General features: G+C 47.7%; 1 protein-coding gene across 1 annotated transcript in view; it reads left to right on the top strand.

Annotated features, from left to right (window-relative positions):
* mthfd1b (methylenetetrahydrofolate dehydrogenase (NADP+ dependent) 1b) overlaps positions 1-17,938 on the top strand; it is a 104,082-nt gene that overhangs the window by 41,150 nt on the left and 44,994 nt on the right. The window contains exons 8-13 of the mRNA XM_060829507.1: positions 1,990-2,101; positions 5,853-5,980; positions 8,722-8,819; positions 10,771-10,944; positions 12,627-12,763; positions 15,358-15,404. Coding sequence (XP_060685490.1) covers positions 1,990-2,101; positions 5,853-5,980; positions 8,722-8,819; positions 10,771-10,944; positions 12,627-12,763; positions 15,358-15,404 — 696 coding nt within the window. The remainder of the gene's footprint in view (positions 1-1,989; positions 2,102-5,852; positions 5,981-8,721; positions 8,820-10,770; positions 10,945-12,626; positions 12,764-15,357; positions 15,405-17,938) is intronic.

The following is a 17,938-nucleotide window of genomic DNA, read 5'->3' as shown; positions in this document are numbered from 1 at the left end:
ACCTCAATATTAAAGATCCACGTTCTTCCTCCTGTCTGGCTAGAGGAGTTTTGCCTGAAGCCCCGACTGGATTTATTAGCCACAAAACGAAAATGGTGCAGAAAGAAGCCATTTGATTCATCATCCGTGCATCTTGGTCCGAGATGAGGAGAAATTACTTCTCAAAGGATCGTGAATCTGTGGAATTCACTCCCCCAGACTGCGGTGGATGCTGGGACATTGAGTAAACTTAAGGAGAGAGAGAGAGAGATTTTGAATTCGTAACAGGTTGAAGGGTTATGGAGAGAGGGCAGGCAAGTGGAGTTGAGGCCGAGATGGGATCAGCCATGATTGTATTAAATCTTTGAGAAGGCTGAATTGTCTCCTCCCACTCTTTGTTTTAACCCTCGTGCCAATCTCCTGCTTTTGCTCCATACCTTTGCTCTCTCTTGTACAGCAAAGTTTATAGAGGGCACTGAAAGTCTATAGAGGGGTAAAGGCAGATTGAGCGAGTGGGCAAGGGTCAGGCAGATGGAGTACAATGTTGGTAAATGTGAGGTCATCCATTTTGGTAGGAATAACAGCAAAATGGACTGTTATTTAAATGGTAAAAAAAATTGCAGCATGCTGCTGTGCAAAGGACCTGGGTGTCCTTGTGCATGAATCACACAAAAAAAAATGGTTTGCAGGTACAGCAAGTAATTAAGTAGGCAAATGGAATATTGCCTTTTATTGCTCAAGGGATGGAGTTTAAAAGCAGGGAGGTTATGTTGCAGCTGTACAGGGCCCTGGTGAGGCCACACCTGGAGTACTGTGTGCAGGTTTGGTCTCCTTACTTGAGAAAGGATGTACTGGCACTGGAGGGGGTGCAGAGGAGGGTCACTAGGTTGGTTCTGGAGTTGAGGGGGTTGGCTTATGAGGAGAGGTTGAGTAGACTGGGATTATATTCATTGGAATTCAGAAGATGGGGGGGGGGGGGGGGGGGTCTTGTATAAAATTACGAAGGGAATAGAAAAGATAGAACCAGGGAGGTTGTTTCAACTAGTGGATGTAACTAGAACTAGGGGGCATAGTCTCAAAATAAGGGGGAGCAGAGGAGGAACTTCTTCACCCAGAGGGTTGTGAATCTGTGGAATTCTCTGCCCAATGAAGCAATTGAGGCTACTTTATTGAATGTTTTTAAGGCAAAGATAAATAGATTTTTGAACAGTAAAGGAATTGAGGGTTATGGTGAGTGGGTGGGTAAGTGGAGCTCTAACTATGGTGATAAGAGGAAAGGGCAGTGGGCAGGCTAGGTGAGAGGCTGTGAATGGTTGGAGCAATCGGGGAAAAGCCTAGAGTCTCGCTCTTGGGGACTGGATGAGGATATAACTAACACATTGATGGTCCTGTGGGGACAAAGGATTCCAGGGAAAATAAATGGTGGCTGCCTCGGGCCACGTTTCTTAGCCCTTTGCGAGTTAATTAGAAGAGGTGAGGATCTACATTCTTGAAACCCTCCTGAAGGGTGGGTAAGTGGAGCTGAGGCCACGAGTAGGTCAGCCATGATTAAGTCAATGGCAGAGGAGGAGACTTGACGGGCCCATTCCAATTCCTTAAGTTCTTTTTCTCTCCAAGTCAACATCCAATGCTCTCTTTAATGCATCAGTTGAATGTATCTGAACTAATGACTGTCTTCTATTAATTGGTTTCAGACTCCTCTCCAAGTGGAGACGTGTTCTTTATGTCAGCTCTATTGAATCCCTTCACAGTATTGATGATCTCTATTGACTCACCTGGCTGGCTTCTCTTAGATTAGATTAGATTACTTACAGTGTGGAAACAGGCCCTTCGGCCCAACAAGTCCACACTGACCCATCGAAGCGCAACCCACCCATACCCCTACATTTGCCCCTTACCTAACACTACGGACAATTTAGCATGGCCAGTTCACCTGACCCTCAGGTGCGTTAGTTTGAACCTTGTGTCTGGCTGATGATGTCTATCTCAAAGCACCCCCTTTCTCTTTAGATTGGGAGAGCTGACATTTTGGTGGTCGGAGCTGGCAAAGCTGAGATGGTGAAAGGAAACTGGATCAAACCGGGTGCTGTCGTCATCGATTGTGGCATCAACTACATTCCCGGTGAGAGGAGATTCTGATTGGAAAATTATTTACAAGTCCTCGTCTTTATTTCCTTTCCCCCTTTCGTGGTGATAGACCTCAGTCCCTTGAAACGAGGACCAGAACAAGTTTTCTCAAGGTAGGGGAGACTTTGAGCCAGGACTCTGCTCTCTTTCTGCTTTCCTTCTCGCCTTCGATGGTGAACTGATGTGGGCAAAGTCAGCTCCATATCTGAACTAAATCAACCCTCTCTTTTCATCGTCCTGTCTGAAGACGAACTTGCACTTCAGTAGTGGAAACAGGTGTCCCAGCAATGCAGTACATCTCTAAATGTTAGCACTATTGTCATTGTAGGAAAAGCAGCAACCAGTTTGTATACCGCAAGCTGCCACACACACAGCATTTACAATGAGCAGGTGGTTTATTTCAGTAAGTGATGCTGCTTGGGAATTGACTAATACATTGGGGGATTTCCCTTACTCCTCACAGATAGAGGCCACAGTAGCTTTTATCTTCATGTAACCTCTAAGTTTCAGCTCATACAAATCTGACCATCAACTCTCACCAAGCCCTATCCACCCTCATTGACCCTCACTGACTGACATTGGCTCACGGTCCAGCAACGGCAGAGTTTTAAAGTTTGTAAATTGATTTTAAAACAGTTCTGTAATCTTCTCCATCTCTAATCTTCTCTATCTCTGCATTCCTCCACTCTCGTCTCTTGGGTATCCCCTATTTTGATTGCTGTGCCTTCAGTCTCTCTCACTCTCTCAGCCTCCCCGCCACTCTACCTCTGTACCTCAGTCTTCGGGTTTAAAATACTTGGTAAGCTTCTGATCACCTAACCTGACAACGTTTCTGTACTTCTGTCTGATCGTTGCTCCCTCAAAGCACCTTGGAATGGTTTACAAAATTAGTGTCGCTGCGCAAAGCTGAGTTAGCTCCGTTGGCTGGATGGCTGGTTTTCAAAGAGACGCTAACAGCATGGGTTCAATTCCAGCACCGAGTGAGGTCACCTGAAGGACTCTCCTTCTCAATCTCTCCTCTCACCTGAGGCGAGCTGACTATCAGGTTAAACCATGTGGAGTGAGAGAGCAGCCCAATGGTCTGGTAAGACTTTGGTAACTTTACAATACAAATGGACATTGGTCTGTTTCTGTGTAATTCTAGAAACAACATTAAGCCCAGTATGTTAAAGCTCTATACACGCCTCCTCCCATATCTTTCATCTCCACATGTACGTGTCCTCCAGCTCCTTTCTCCCTTACTTATTAATCTAAGTTTCTTTTAACATGTTTTTTCTTTCATGGGATAAAGAACACAATTTCCCCCAGCGAGGATATGTTTTAATTGTACAGGACATTGGTGAGACCACGCCTGGAGGATCTCTGGTGGATCACCTTGTTAAGGAGGATGTTCATGCACTGAAGGCAGGTCAAAGTAGGTTTCCCACACTAATCTCAAGGATGGGAGGGTTGCCTTTATGAGGAAACATAGCCAGATTAGGTTTACGTCTGTAAGAAGAGTGAGAGGCGATTGATTGATTGAAACCTGTAACATCCTGCGGGGTCTTGACAGGCTGGACGTGGACAAGATGATTCCTCCCCCATGGGAGAATCTAACCAGGGGTCGTTGTTTAAAAATCAGTGGTCACCGATTTAAAACAGAGATTAAATGACTTTTTTTTCTCAGATAATTGAGTATTTAAAACTCTCTTCTGAAAAGTTGGCAGAATTCTTGAATATTTTTAAGACAGAGGTAGAGCTGAAAATGTGTTGCTGGTTAAAGCGCAGCAGGTCAGGCAGCATCCAAGGAACAGGAAATTCGATGTTTTGGGCATAAGCCCTTGCCCGAAACGTCGAATTTCCTGTTCCTTGGATGCTGCCTGACCTGCTGTGCTTTAACCAGCAACACATTTTCAGCTCTGATCTCCAGCATCTGCAGACCTCACTTTTTACTCTAAGACAGAGGTAGATCAATTCTTGTTAAGCGAAGGGTGAAAGGTTACGAGGGGTAGGAAGGAACATGCACTTGAGGTTGCAGTTGCTTCAGCCAGCATCTTACAGAATAGCCAAGCAGGCTTGAGGAGCTGAATGGCCTCCACCTGTCCCTGATTAGTATGATCATATTCAGATCAACTATGCTGTAGGTTAGCATCGTCAGAATCTTTGGTCTCTGCGTTTCTGAAGGTGCTTCTCCTGAATTCCAGATGGAATTTATTAGCAACTTTGTCCCATATGAATGATTCCCACTTCTGGACCTCTCCACAAGTGGAAAAATTTTCCCTATGTCATAGAGTCCTACAGCATAGAGACAGATCTAAACTAGTCGATGCTGACCAAAATGTCCATCCACACTAACCCCATTTCCCTGCACTTGGCCCATATCCTTCTAGTCCTTTCCTCTCCATGCATTAATGTACTCACCTCAACCACTTCCACTGACAGCTCATTCCATATGCATACCACCCTCTGTGTAAAAAAGTTGCCCCTCAGGTTCCCTTTCATTCTTTTCACCTCTAACCTTAAACTGATGTCTTCAGCAGTGTTTTGTTTTTATTTGAAACATTTCATTTGAATGTTTAGCTCTTAAATGCTTAAACTCTTTTGTCAACAAACATTTCCATTCAATAAGCAGTCGAAAGTGTCCCATCAACATAGAAAAGATCATTTGGGAAATCAGCCATATGATACATATCGTTTAATTGTTCTGTGTGAAAAGACACTCGGAAATGGCTAAAACCACTTACTTGAATTCTGTCTTGTTTTAGCCAATTCCTTGAGAATTTTGCGAGTGCGTGGTCCCTTATGTGCTATGCCCTGAACCAATCCCACATGGTCCCTCCCACGCCTATGGCAACTCCGTGCTTACTTCCACCCACCCCTTCTCCTTTCATCTGCCATGGCAGCTCATTGAGTATTTGCAAATGCTCATGCACATAGGAGAAGAAATATAGTTCAGTTACTTAAAGTACTAAATCGCAGAGTGACTATGAAGACAAGTATTCTTGTTCATCAAAGCACATTGGAACAATTCTTGACAGTTCAACACTTGGTAATGCTGGTCAAATCGATGCTTGTCAACACCTCTTGACATCCTGACACATAGTCGACATGTTTCCAGACACTTCCCAGTGCACTGTTTGGACAGTTCCAAGGAATTTATGTACCTTTTGGACATATTCTCTCCACAATTAGCAATGCCCAAGTGCATCTAAACACACTTAACTGATGGCTGAGGAAGGTGTGTTTGTAAAGTGACCAAATGGGTTATGTATCAAGCTGAAAATCCCTCCAATACAGGCCAATGGCAGAGGAAGAGAACTTCCTGCTCAGCTCTACTTCCAGGCTGCAACATATTTTTAGAAGTGCATGTTGCCAAAGCAATGCACACTCCATTGATGAATTATAACGCAACGCCACACCAGGTAAATATTTGCGATTTAGAGATTGCAAACTCATTAAGGGATTCAGTTAAAAATTGCCTTTAAGTTATGACTCCTTGTAATTATTAGATCATTTGAGATTGCATCCCTAGTGTATGTGGCTCAGTCATATGGAAGTCCAAATATCCGCCAATAAACGTTCATGTCAAACTCAACACCTTGACTGAGCCCCAGGTTGTAACTCTGTCACTCTCGCTCTCGCTCTCTCTCTCTTGCTGTCTCTCGTATCAGTAATTCTGTATGTGAATCCTCTGAGTGTGTCCCAGGTACCCTCATGCTCACTAATGTCAGTGTTTGCTGTAACAGTGCCCCCCTGTTTTGTTTCAGACAGCACCAAGCCGAGTGGGAAGCGTGTGGTTGGTGATGTGGCTTACAATGAAGCCAAAGAAGTGGCTTCGTTCATCACCCCGGTGCCTGGTGGAGTGGGGCCGATGACTGTCTGTATGCTAATGGCAGTGAGTTTGCTCGTCTTCATCTATTAACTTCACTCTTGCTTTGGGGGAGATTAGTTTGATGAGTGAAGGGGGAGTCTCATGGAAACCCATTGCATTCTTATAGAATTAAGCAGGGTAAATGCAGGAAGAATGTTCCTTATGACCCCGCCGGGTCGGGGGCAGGGAGGGGAATTGGGGGGGGAAGTATTGCAGTTTAAAGCTATTGCTAGACCATTTAGGACTGAGTTGAGGAGAAATGTCTTCACCCAGAGAATGAGGAGCCTGAGGGATTCTCTGTTACAGAAACCAGTTGAGGCCAAAACCTGGAATGTTTTTAAGAAGGAGTTAGACATCGTTTTTGGGGCTAAAGGATATGGGAGAAAGCAGGAACAGGGGACTAAGTTGGATCATATTGAATGATGGAGCAGGTTCAAAGGGCCAAATGGCCACCTTCTGCTCCAGTCTTCTGTATTTTCACGATGGGAGATTCTTCCATTTTTGCAAGGATCTTTGAGCTAAAATGCACATCTAGAATGAAATCAGTGGTTTACTCCCAGGCGCCATCTCCAGTACAGGGACTCTTTGGGATATTGGGGTTGAGAACTTTACCCAAAGAGTGAATTAAATAAGTCAAGTAGACCTGTTTTTTTGTGAATTGATTGTACTATTTTAATTGGTTTTCAAATGAAGTTCCTTTGCACCTCACAACAGTTTACCACGACCTATTTCAGTATCCTGTGAAACGTTTTCCAGTTACTGCACTCACCTTCAGAGTATCCAGTCTTCTTGCTGTAACAACCCAGGACACCACCTTAAGGAGCAGCTGATTCCTCAGTGACGTTCAGGCTGACTCTGTGATGCCACCACCCTGCAGATTCCCAGCTGCCAGGCACTGACATTCCCCAGTGCCAGGTTGGGTGTGGGAGTACTGGCATTACTGCCAGGATCTTTGTTGTTTCTCTTGCCTGTTAGTGCCTGGCCTAGAGCAGCTGTTGGAAATCCATTCCAATCCTGTCGGTGCTGACTGACTGTCTGACAGTCCCAGTGACATGAGTCACTCTGGCAAGGATAGTGGGCGGCACAGTGGCACAGTGGTTAGCACTGCTGCCTCACAGCACCAGAGACCAGGTTCAATTCCCGCCTCAGGTGACTGACTATGTTTGCACATTCTCCCCGTGTCTGCGTGGGTTTCCTCCGGGTGCTCCGGTTTCCTCCCACAGTCCAAAAATGTGCAGGTCAGGTGAATTGCCCATGGTGTTAGGTGAAGGGGTAAATGTAGGGGAATGGGTCTGGGTGGGTTGCGCTTCGGTGGGTCAGTGTGGACTTGTTGGGCCGAAGGGCCTGTTTCCACACTGTAAGTAAGCTAATCTAATATCAACTGCCTGGATTGGGTACCAGAGGACAGCTGTGAATATAGCAAGAGGCAACAACTGAGAAGGGGGATGGGGGGAGATTTCCCAGAGTCATACATCACTCACTCAGCCCACCCACTCTTTGGAAGAGCTATCAAATTAACCCTATACCTTGTCCTTTTCTCTGAACCCTGGGTGTTTTTCCTTTCAAATATTTATCCAGTTTTCTATTGAAAGTTACAATTGAGTTTGCTCCCACTGCCCTTTCAGGCAGAGTGTTCCAGATTACCGTAATTTGGTGCATTTTTTGTTTAAAATGTTACGCCATTGCTCCCTGTGGTTCCTATGGCAGTTGCCCTACTCTTGTGTCCTGTGGATATGGTTTCGGCCTAATCCTAAAAATTGATGGGAAAAAAATGAGCTTCCATTGGGCAGATCTGAGAGCCCAGTTAAACTAGAACACTTCTAGTCACCTGGATCACACTTGTGGCTTATTGCAACATTGGGCCTGCAGTCCAGGCTAGTTCCAGATATGATTATTAGCGTCGAGCTGAGAGCTGGGTTCAGCGTTGGGCTTGTGAGGTAGAAGTGGTGGTAAGAAGTCAGACTGTCTGCTCCCTGGGGTGTTCTGTGTTTCCACTTTTAAAGTGTGTCTGTACAGCTGTGTCTGGGGGAACAAACTCATACACATGGTCTATCTCATTGGGTTCACAGGCTGGGTTTGGGTTGAGGCACAGGGTGGGCCACTGTTTCTGTGAGGAGGCAACGCCCTAGTGGTATTATCACTAGACTATTAATCCAGGGATGAAAATGTGTTGCTGGAAAAGCGCAGCAGGTCAGGCAGCATCCAAGGAACAGGAAATTCGATGTTTCGGGCATAAGCCCTTCATCAGGAAGGGCTTATGCCCGAAACGTCGAATTTCCTGTTCCTTGGATGCTGCCTGACCTGCTGCGCTTTTCCAGCAACACATTTTCAGCTCTGATCTTCAGCATCTGCAGACCTCACTTTCTCCTCCTATAAATCCAGGGACCGTGGTAATGTTCCCAAGATCCAGGTTCAAATCCTGCCCCAGCGGATGGTGGAATTTGAATTCAATAAAAATCTGAAATTAAGAGTCTAATGATGACCATGAATCCATTATCAGGAAAAACCCACCTAATGTCCTTTAGGGAAGGAAACTGCCATTGTTACCTGGTCTGGCCTACACGTGACTCCAACCCACAGCAAGGTGGTTGACAATTAGGGATAGGTAATAAATGCTGGGCTGACCCACGTCCTGTGCAGGAATAAATAAGTAAAAAGTTGACACCATTAGAAAGGGAGCTTTGAAATGTGGGATATTAAGTAAAAGAGAAGACGACAGTATAAAAATGTCCTTGTGTTGATATAGATGTTATTCTCTGTGACAGAACACTGTCGAGGGGGCAAAACGCTATTTGAAGAACTGCAAGCCAGGAAAGTGGCCTATCCAATACACAAAGCTTAAACTTGTGGAGCCGGTGCCCAGGTAGGTGTGTGGCCTCGCTGTGTCTGAGATAAGGAGGAACTTCCTTCCCAGAGGGCTGAGTGTCTTTGGAGCTCCTTGTCACAGAGAGCTGTGGAGGGCCGAGTCCATGGGTATATCTAAGGCTGAGATAGAGAGACTCTTCATCAGTCGGGGAATCACAGGTTATGGGAAAAGGTAGAAAAGTGGATGTGAGGAATGCTGGATCAGCTGTGATCTTATCGAATGGTGGAGCAGGCTCAAGGGGCTGAATGGCCTCCTTCAGTTCTTATTTCTGATGGTCTTATGGTCTTTTTCATTTTAAGGGCCCACGTGATATTGGTCTTACTGCCTAGAGCAATATTTGTTGTCTGTCTCTGATTTCCCTGGGAAAGAGAGTAGTGAGCTGCTTCGTTGAGCCATGGTAAAGTTCAGGGACACCTATTATGGAGGAATTTGAGGATTTTCACCCAGTGACAGTGAAGGAACGGCGATATATTTCCAACTCAGGATGGAGATTGGCTCAGAGGGGATCTTGCAAGGGGATGGTGTTCCCATGTATCTGCTGCTCTTGACCTTCTGGATGGAAGTGGTCTGCCTGTCTGATCAAAGTGGAAGCAGCTACCCTATCCAAGCAAAGAGATCTGTATCTTTAGAAGAGACTCTTACTTACTTTCCATTCTCCAAGAATGGGGAGAAACTGTTTCCCTTGGAGGAAGGATCGAGAGCCAGGGTGGATGGCAAAGAGGTGATGATGGCGATAGAAAAGCCTTTGTTGTCCACAGTGAGTGGTCAGATGTGGAATGCACTGCCTGAGAAGGTGGCGGCGGCAGCTGGGTAAATAATGATTGTTATAATGAAGTTGGACAATTATCTAAAGAGGAAATGGCTGCCGAGCAATGGAGGGGTGGATGTGGGAGTGAGACAAGTTAAGTTGCTCGTGCAGAATGCTAGCATGGATACAGTGGGCTGAATGGCCTCTATGTTAGAAGCATTTTATGAGTAATTGGAGCTGTTGGTTCGAGGCACTGTTAAAGTCAGTATGTAGTGTTGAATTCTTTCCTGCTTTCCCACTCACAGTGTGACATACAGCAATACGCAGATGTAGCGCTGTGCCCACTGTCCCTCTTGTTCCGTGGAGAGTATTTGATCACTGCCTCACTGATGTGATCCTCTGACTGTCGATGGAAGATTCTGGGTGTGATTCCTGAGTCAGCTCCACTGAGCACCTCACCTTCTCATCCCTGACCATCACACAGACCTGTGCTGGAAAGCATGCATGACTGCAGACTGACTCCATATCAGGGCTGAATGGCTTCCTGCTGTTCCTGTGGGTGTATAACAATCCAGTGGCTCTCAATATTTAAAGCCTATTCACTCACCCTAAGTATTTCACAGTTGAGTAAGTAAGTGTTACAGTGAGGAAAGTGATGACCAGTATTTGCAAAGCAAGATGCCACAAACAGCAGTGCAGTCTTTTCCATTTAATCTCTTTTCAATCATGTTTACTGGCGATAAAAATTGACCAGAAAACCAAAGAGGAGAAAGTGAGGACTGCAGATGCTGGAGTATCAGAGCTGAAAATGTGTTGCTGGAAAAGCGCAGCATCCAAGGAACAGAAGAATCGACGTTTCGGGCATAAGCCCTTCATCAGAAAACCAAAGAGACTATCCTTGTCCTTCCAATAGAGACTGTGGTATCTTCTTACATCAGGACCTCAATGCTACCCAAAGGTTAGCATCTCCAACAGAGCAGCACTCCCTCAGTGCCACCCTGGAAATGTCAGCCCTTTGAGTGGGTACTGAATGTATGGCCTTCTCTAAACTGGGAGCATGCTACACCCTGAGACCAGGGTTAGTTATGGACCACATGGAAACTGACCCAGAGGGAAATGCAGTCGTGCTGGATGCTTTCTGTTCTGGATGCTTGGATTTATTTAATTTCTTTTTTGAAAAATATCATTATTTCCCACCAGTGACATTGTGATTTCACGGTCTTGCACACCGAAGCACATCAGCCGCATGGCCAAGGAAGTTGGTTTGTTATCCGATGAAGTGGAGCTGTACGGCAAATCGAAGGCAAAGGTGCTACTGACCACAATCAACCGGCTGAAGGACCAACCAGACGGGAAATACGTTGTTGTCACAGGGTAGGGCCAGCCTTTCTTAAAATCTCCCACTTCCAATATCTGTTGTGGTGGGGGTTGAGGGTGAGGGAGGAGTAGTGGGGATGGGGAGGACGAGGGATGAGGGTGGGGAACAGAGGTGAAGGTGGAGTGGGGTTGGGGGAGGTGTGGGGGTGAGGGTGGGGGAGGAGTGGTGAGGGTGGGAGAGGGAGGGGGAGGAGTGGTGAGGGAGGAGTGTGAGGGTGGGGGAGGAGTGGGAGGGTGGGGGAGGAGTGGTGGGGGTGAGGGTGGGAGAGGAGTGGTGGGGGTGAGGGTGGGAGAGGAGTGGTGGGGGTGAGGGTGGGGGAGGAGTGATGGGGGTGGGGGAGGAGTGGTGAGGTGAGGATGGGGGAGGAGTGGTGGGGGTGAGGATGGGGGAGGGGTGGTGGGGGTGAGGATGGGGGAGGGGTGGTGGGGGTGAGGATGGGGGAGGGGTGGTGGGGGTGGGGGAGGAGTGGTGGGGGTGAGGTTGGGGGAGGAGTGGTGGGGGTGAGGTTGGGGGAGGAGTGGTGGGGGTGAGGATGGGGGAGGAGTGGTGGGGGTGGGGGAGGAGTGGTGAGGGTGGGGGAGGAGTGGTGAGGGTGGAAGAGGAGTGTGGGGGTGAGGGTGGGGGAGGTGTGGTGGGGGTGAGAGAGGAGTGTGGGTAAAGGGTGGGGGAGGAGTGGTGAGGGTTGGGGAGGAGTGTGGGTGTGAGGGTGGGGGAGGAGTGTGGGGGTGGGGGAGGAGTGGTAAGGGTGTGGGGGTGAGGGTGGGGGAGGAGTGGTAAGGGTGTGGGGGTGAGGATGGAGGAGGAGGGTGAGGGTGGGGGAGGAGTGGTGGGGGTGAGGATGGGGGAGGAGTGGTGGGGGTGAGGTTGGGGGAGGAGTGGTGGGGGTGGGGGAGGAGTGGTGAGGGTGGAAGAGGAGTGTGGGGGTGAGGGTGGGGGGGTGTGGTGGGGGTGAGAGAGGAGTGTGGGTAAAGGGTGGGGGAGGAGTGGTGAGGGTGGGGGAGGAGTGGTGAGGGTTGGGGAGGAGTGTGGGGGTGAGGGTTGGGGAGGAGTGTGGGGGTGAGGGTGGGGGAGGAGTGTGGGGGTGAGGGTGGGGGAGGAGTGTGGGGGTGAGGGTGGGGGAGGAGTGGTAAGGGTGGGGGTGAGGGTGGGGGAGGAGTGGTAAGGGTGGGGGTGAGGGTGGGGGAGGAGTGGTAAGGGTGGGGGAGGAGTGTGGGGGTGAGGGTGGGGGAGGAGTGGTAAGGGTGGGGGAGGAGTGGTGGGGGTGGGGGAGGAGTGGTGAGGGTGGGGGAGGAGTGGTGTGGGGGTGGGGGAGGGGTGTGGGGGTGGGGGTGGGGGAGGAGTGTGGGGGTGAGGATGGAGGAGGAGTGGTGGGGGAGGAGTGTGGGGGTGAGGGTGGGGGAGGAGTGTGGGGGTGAGGGTGGGGGAGGAGTGTGAGGGTGGGGGAGGAGTGGTAAGGGTGGGGGAGGAGTGTGGGGGTGAGGGTGGGGGTGGGGGAGGAGTGGTAAGGGTGTGGGGGTGAGGGTGGGGGAGGGGTGTGGGGGTGAGGGTGGGGGAGGAGTGGTGGGGGGTGAGGGTGGGGGAGGAGTGGTGGGGGGTGAGGGTGGGGGGAGGAGTGGTGGGGGTGAGGGTGGGGGAGGAGTGTGGGTGTATCTATCTCAATGGCCAGTTTATATTGCAGCATCACCCCCACCCCCCTGGGTGAAGGGAAGAGCACCACCACGATCGGCCTGGCTCAGGCCATTGGAGCTCACCTGGACATCAATGTTTTCGCTTGTGTTCGGCAGCCTTCGCAAGGCCCCACCTTTGGGATCAAAGGTAACTTCCCCCTCCTCGTGGGCCCTTGGTGGGGTTCTGGAGCTGGTGGTCTAGTGGGTTAGCTTTATCCAAAACCCCTGGTGAGACATGGGGACATCTCTCAATCTCTGGTGAAATTTGAATTCAGTACAAAAAGAAAACTGGAATCAAATAGCTAGCCTCATGGCCACCGTGTAACTGTTGTCAATTGTCATAAAAACACATCTGGTTCATTGCCCTTTAGGGAAGGAAATCTGCCCTCCTCACCTGGTCTGGCCTACACGTGTCACCAAACCCGCAGTAATGTGGCTGACCTACTCTGACTCTGATCGGGGTATTTAGTGATTGGGCAATTGATGCTGGGCCCAGCTAGTGACACCCAAGTCCCACAAACAAATTTTAGAATATAAAAGTGTAAGAGGTGGCTTGGTGTTGAGGGTGAATTGTGGCCTGGTTTGATGGTTTCTGAGATGGTTGGTGTATCCAGTGCAGTGATCCTGCTGTAAGCAGGATGGGTGGTGCTTGGATAGTCAGGGTGATGAGCTGTTTGGAGGTTTGTCTATTGTCTCCAATACCTTGACCTCACCTCTGCACACACGCTGTCAAGATGTTCAGTGTCTCTTCAAATAAACCTTTTCCATCTTTGGTCAGTCTCTGCCCAGGGATTCCCATGAATCGGTAATTGTTTCAGGGAGGCTTCAAGGATATCTGTAAGGGGTTTTCATCGTCCTCATTATCCAATTCCAAGTAGAGGATTTGGTCCAGGAGTCTGGTGACAGGTTGTACCCAGCAGAGTTTCTTCACTGGAAACTCTTCAACCTCCATTCGATTTTGGACTGGCTCTTCAGTATGAATGCGCTGAGAAACTGTACAAGAATACAACACCAGAGAGTATCAGGAACAGTACTGGGAAGGACAGCACTGCATAAGGATCAAACCCTGGATGCTTCCAGGCACAGACCATTGTTGGTGGAATCCTGGCCAGATTCCACCATTAATCAGCTAATGGCCAAGATGGATTGCTACATGTCATAAAGTTTAAGTCACTGTTTCACATGGCGCAGAAACAGATCTTTCAGCCCTGCTCGTCCATGCCAACTAAACTAAACTAAACCCATTCACCTGCATGTAGTCCGCATCCCCCTCAACCCTTCTTATTCATGTAGCTACCCAAATGTCTTTTAAATGAAAATGAACCTGTTTAAAGAATACTTTCCTTCCATTCTGCGTGGATTAGCGTGGCTACCTTTGATGCATTCTTGTGATTATAGGCATCCTGTTTCCATTAATTGAAACACAACTTTTAATAAAATCATGGTTATCCTGTACCTAACAAGAATAACCGGTTTAATAAAATCATGGTTATCCTGTACCTAACAAGGATAACCGGTTTATAAAACCATGGTTATCTAGTAAACAAGGATAACCATTCAGGGCTGAGATGAGTAGAAATGTCTTTACGTTGAGGATTGTGAATCTTTAAAATGTTGTACCCCGGAGAGCTGTGGATGTTCCATGATTGGGGAGTTGATGGTCTCGTGGTATTATAGCCAGCCAGTTAACCCAGGAACCCAGGGAACATTCTGGGGACACAGGTTCAAATCCAGCCAAATTTGAATGGTGAAATTTGAATTCAGTAAATATCTGGAATTAAGAGTCTAATGATGACCATGAATCCATTGTCGTTCGTCAGAAAAACTCGTCTGTTCACTGATGTCCTTGAGGGAAGGAAACCGTCATTCTTACCCAGTCTGTCCTACACGTGACTCCAGACCCACAGCAATGGGGTTGACTCTTAACTGCCCTCTGGGCAATTAGGGATGGGCCATAAATACTGACCTAGACAGCAACACCCTCATCCTGTGAATAAATTAAAAAACTCATTGTTCTGAAGACAGATCAATAGATTTTTATATACTGAGAGGACTGATGGTGTGAATCTCGTGCGGAATAGTAGAGTGTTCATGGATGGGTTGTTAGATTGTAGGGACATATGAATTAAGAGCAGGTGTAGGCCAATCAGCCCCTTAAGTTTGCTGTACCATTCAGTATGATCACAGCTGATTTAACTGTGGCCTTAACTCCACACTCTCATTTAACTCGATGAACTTTGACTCCTGTGTTAATATGACATTGTTGAGTATGGAGCAGGCTCTGCTGAATTCTGCATCTACTTCTTATGGTTCATATACAGGGACGCTGTCTCAAACCCAGTGACCCAAAACCTGATATTATCCAAAAAAACCTATCACAGGCTGCACTGATATGGGAAAGTCGGGAGCAATGGATGAAGCATTAAATTCAGCTAATGAGACTTGAATTATTACTAGCAGCAACATGGCAATGTAGCTAACACATCCTGCAATGGTATCCATTAGTTTTTTTCATGTTCCTTATTCAGTGGATTAATATATTCCAATTTGGATGATGTGGTTCACTCCAATCTTTGTTCAGAAATCCAGCACAGCTGAATCCTGAAACTGCCAGATTTGAGAACATGGAACTACAAGCATGTTAAACTAAAAGCTGTAAATACAAATCGTATGCTTGTTTATGATCACCTCGGGGCTTCAACGCTATTATAAAAGCTCTTGGTTGCATTTTATCTGTTCCAGGTGGAGCAGCAGGTGGTGGATATTCCCAGGTTATCCCAATGGAAGAGGTAACATATTACCCCGCTGTCACACTGACTCCCAACTTGCCTTCTCTTGTAGCCTTGAAGCTAGAACTCTCAAACTCCTCATTCAGTTTTTGTTTTAAATGAGAAAAATATATAGAATAAAATACTTTAGATTTTTACTAAATAGTTTAAAATTGTTGTGACTGTTTGAAATTTGGCATTCTTGCAATTGTCCTGATGTATGCTTGGTGACAGAGCTGTCTTTTGAACAGTATAAATGTTTTGTATATTTTTTGAAATTTAGACCAATAAAAACATAGAAAACAGGAGCTGGGGAAGGCCATTCGGCCCTTTGAACCTGCTCTGTCATTCAATATGATCGTGGCTGATCATCCCTGAAAAAAATTTTCCCGCTTTCTCCCCATACCCTTTGATCTCTTTCGGTGTAAGGACTACACCTCACTCCTTCTGTTCTGGTCACAACCACGTTCAGTGGCAGAGAATTTCACAGGTTCCCCACTCTCTGGATGAAGATATTTTTCCTTATCTCAGTCCGAAATGGTCTCCCCCATTTAATTAGAGTATGATCCCCTGGTTCTGGACTCCCCGGGTTAATCCTTCCTTGAAGAAGGAGACCAAAAGTGCAGACCAAGTCCCACCAAGGCTCTGTATAATTGCAGCCAAACATCTGGTTCCTGTAATTTTATTTGTAACTATCTCTGTGTGTGGTGTAACTCGTATTTCACTCCTTCCTCCCTCCAGTTCAGAGCCCATCAGATAGCAATGACATTTTCATTTCAGAAATAAGTCCAGGGGTGTGCTTTTGCTAACGGGGAAAGTTACTCCTCTTGTATTCTCTGTATTTCGATAGGGTGAGGGTGAACTACAAGTCTCTTGTAGCTAATAGAAAGTTGTGCTGTAATCCCAGGCCTCTTACTGGTGCCTATCCTGAACTGACCTCAAAATCGTTTTTCCTGATCTTCCTCTTTGTGGAGTCACCTGACATTCTTCATCCTGGTCACTGAACTTTCTCCTCAGATATTGTCCCTTTTCTGTCAGACTCCCTGTTTTAACCTTTCATAGAGATGTCTAGCATGAAAGTAAACCCTTCGGTCCAACTCATCTATGCCAACCAGTTATCCCAACTCAATCGAGTCCCACCTGCCAGCAACTGGCCAATATCCCTCCAAACCCTTCCTATTCATATACCCATCTAGATGCCTTGTAAATGTTGTAACTGTACCAGCCTCCATCACTTCCTCTGGCAGCTCGTTCCATGCACGTATCACCCTCTGTGTGAAAAAGTCGCCCCTTAGGTCTCTTTTATATCTTTCCCCTCTCCCCGTAAACCTATGCCCTCTAGTTCTGGACTCCCCCACCCCAGGGAAAAGACTTTGTCTATTTACCCTATCCATGCCCCTCAGGTTTTATAAACCTCTATACAGTCACCTCTCAGCCTCCAACGCTCCAGGGAAACAGCACCAGCCTGTTCAGCCTCTCCCTGTAGCTCAAATCCTCCAACCCTGGCAACATCCTTGTAAATCTTTCTGAACCCTTTCAAGTTTCACAACATCTTTCCGATAGGAAGGAGACCAGAATTGCAGCAATATTCCAACAGTGGCCTAACCAATGTCCTGTACAGCCGCAACATGACCTCCCAACTCCTGTACTCAATACTCTGACCAATAAAGGAAAGCATACCAAACACCTTCTTCACTATCCTATCTACCTGCAACTCTACTTTCAAGGAGCTATGAACCTGCACTCCAAGGTCTCTTTGTTCAGCAACACTCCCTAGGAGTGTCAGGTCCAAGCCCCCTAACAACCCACCCCCCTCCTGGAACCTTCCCCTGCCACCGCAGGAATTGCAAAGCCTGTGTCCACACCTCTCCCCTCACTTCCGTCCAAGGCCCCAAAGGAGCCTTCCACATCCATCAAAGTTTCACCTGCACTTCCAGCAATGTCATTTACTGTGTTTGTTGCTCCTGATGCAGTCTCCTTTACATTGGGGAGACAGGACTCCTAACCGCAGAGCGCTTTAGGGAACATCTCCGGGACACCCGCACCAATCAACCCCACCACCCTGAGGCTGAACATTTCAACTCCCCCTCCCATTCCACCAAGGACATGCAGGTCCTGGGCCTCCTCTATCGCCACTCCCTCACCAGCCGACGCCTGGAGGAAGAACGCCTCGTCTTCCGCCTCGGAACATTTCAACCCCAGGGCATCAATGTGGACTTCACCAGTTTCTACATTTCCCCTCTCCCCACACCTTACCCTTGTTCCAACCTTCCAGCTCAGCACCATCGTCATGACCTGTCCCACCTATCCACCTTGCTTCCCACCTATCCGCTCCACCCTCTCCTCTGACCGATCACCTCCATCCATCGATTGCACTCTCAGCTACCTTCTTCCCAGCCCCAAACCATACCCCCGCCCCCATGTATCTCTCCACCCCCAAGGCACCCAGCCTCATTCCTGATGAAGTGCTTTTGCCCGGAACGTCGATTTTCCTGCTCCTCGGATGCTGCCTGACCTGTTGTGCTTTTTCAGCACCACTCTCTTAACACTACCTA

Source organism: Hemiscyllium ocellatum, chromosome 8 (genome assembly GCF_020745735.1).
Source record: "Hemiscyllium ocellatum isolate sHemOce1 chromosome 8, sHemOce1.pat.X.cur, whole genome shotgun sequence".
In the NCBI taxonomy this organism is placed as follows: domain Eukaryota; kingdom Metazoa; phylum Chordata; class Chondrichthyes; order Orectolobiformes; family Hemiscylliidae; genus Hemiscyllium; species Hemiscyllium ocellatum.
The sequence above is the reverse complement of the archived record's forward strand: the minus strand, read 5'-3'. Positions and strand labels throughout refer to the sequence as shown.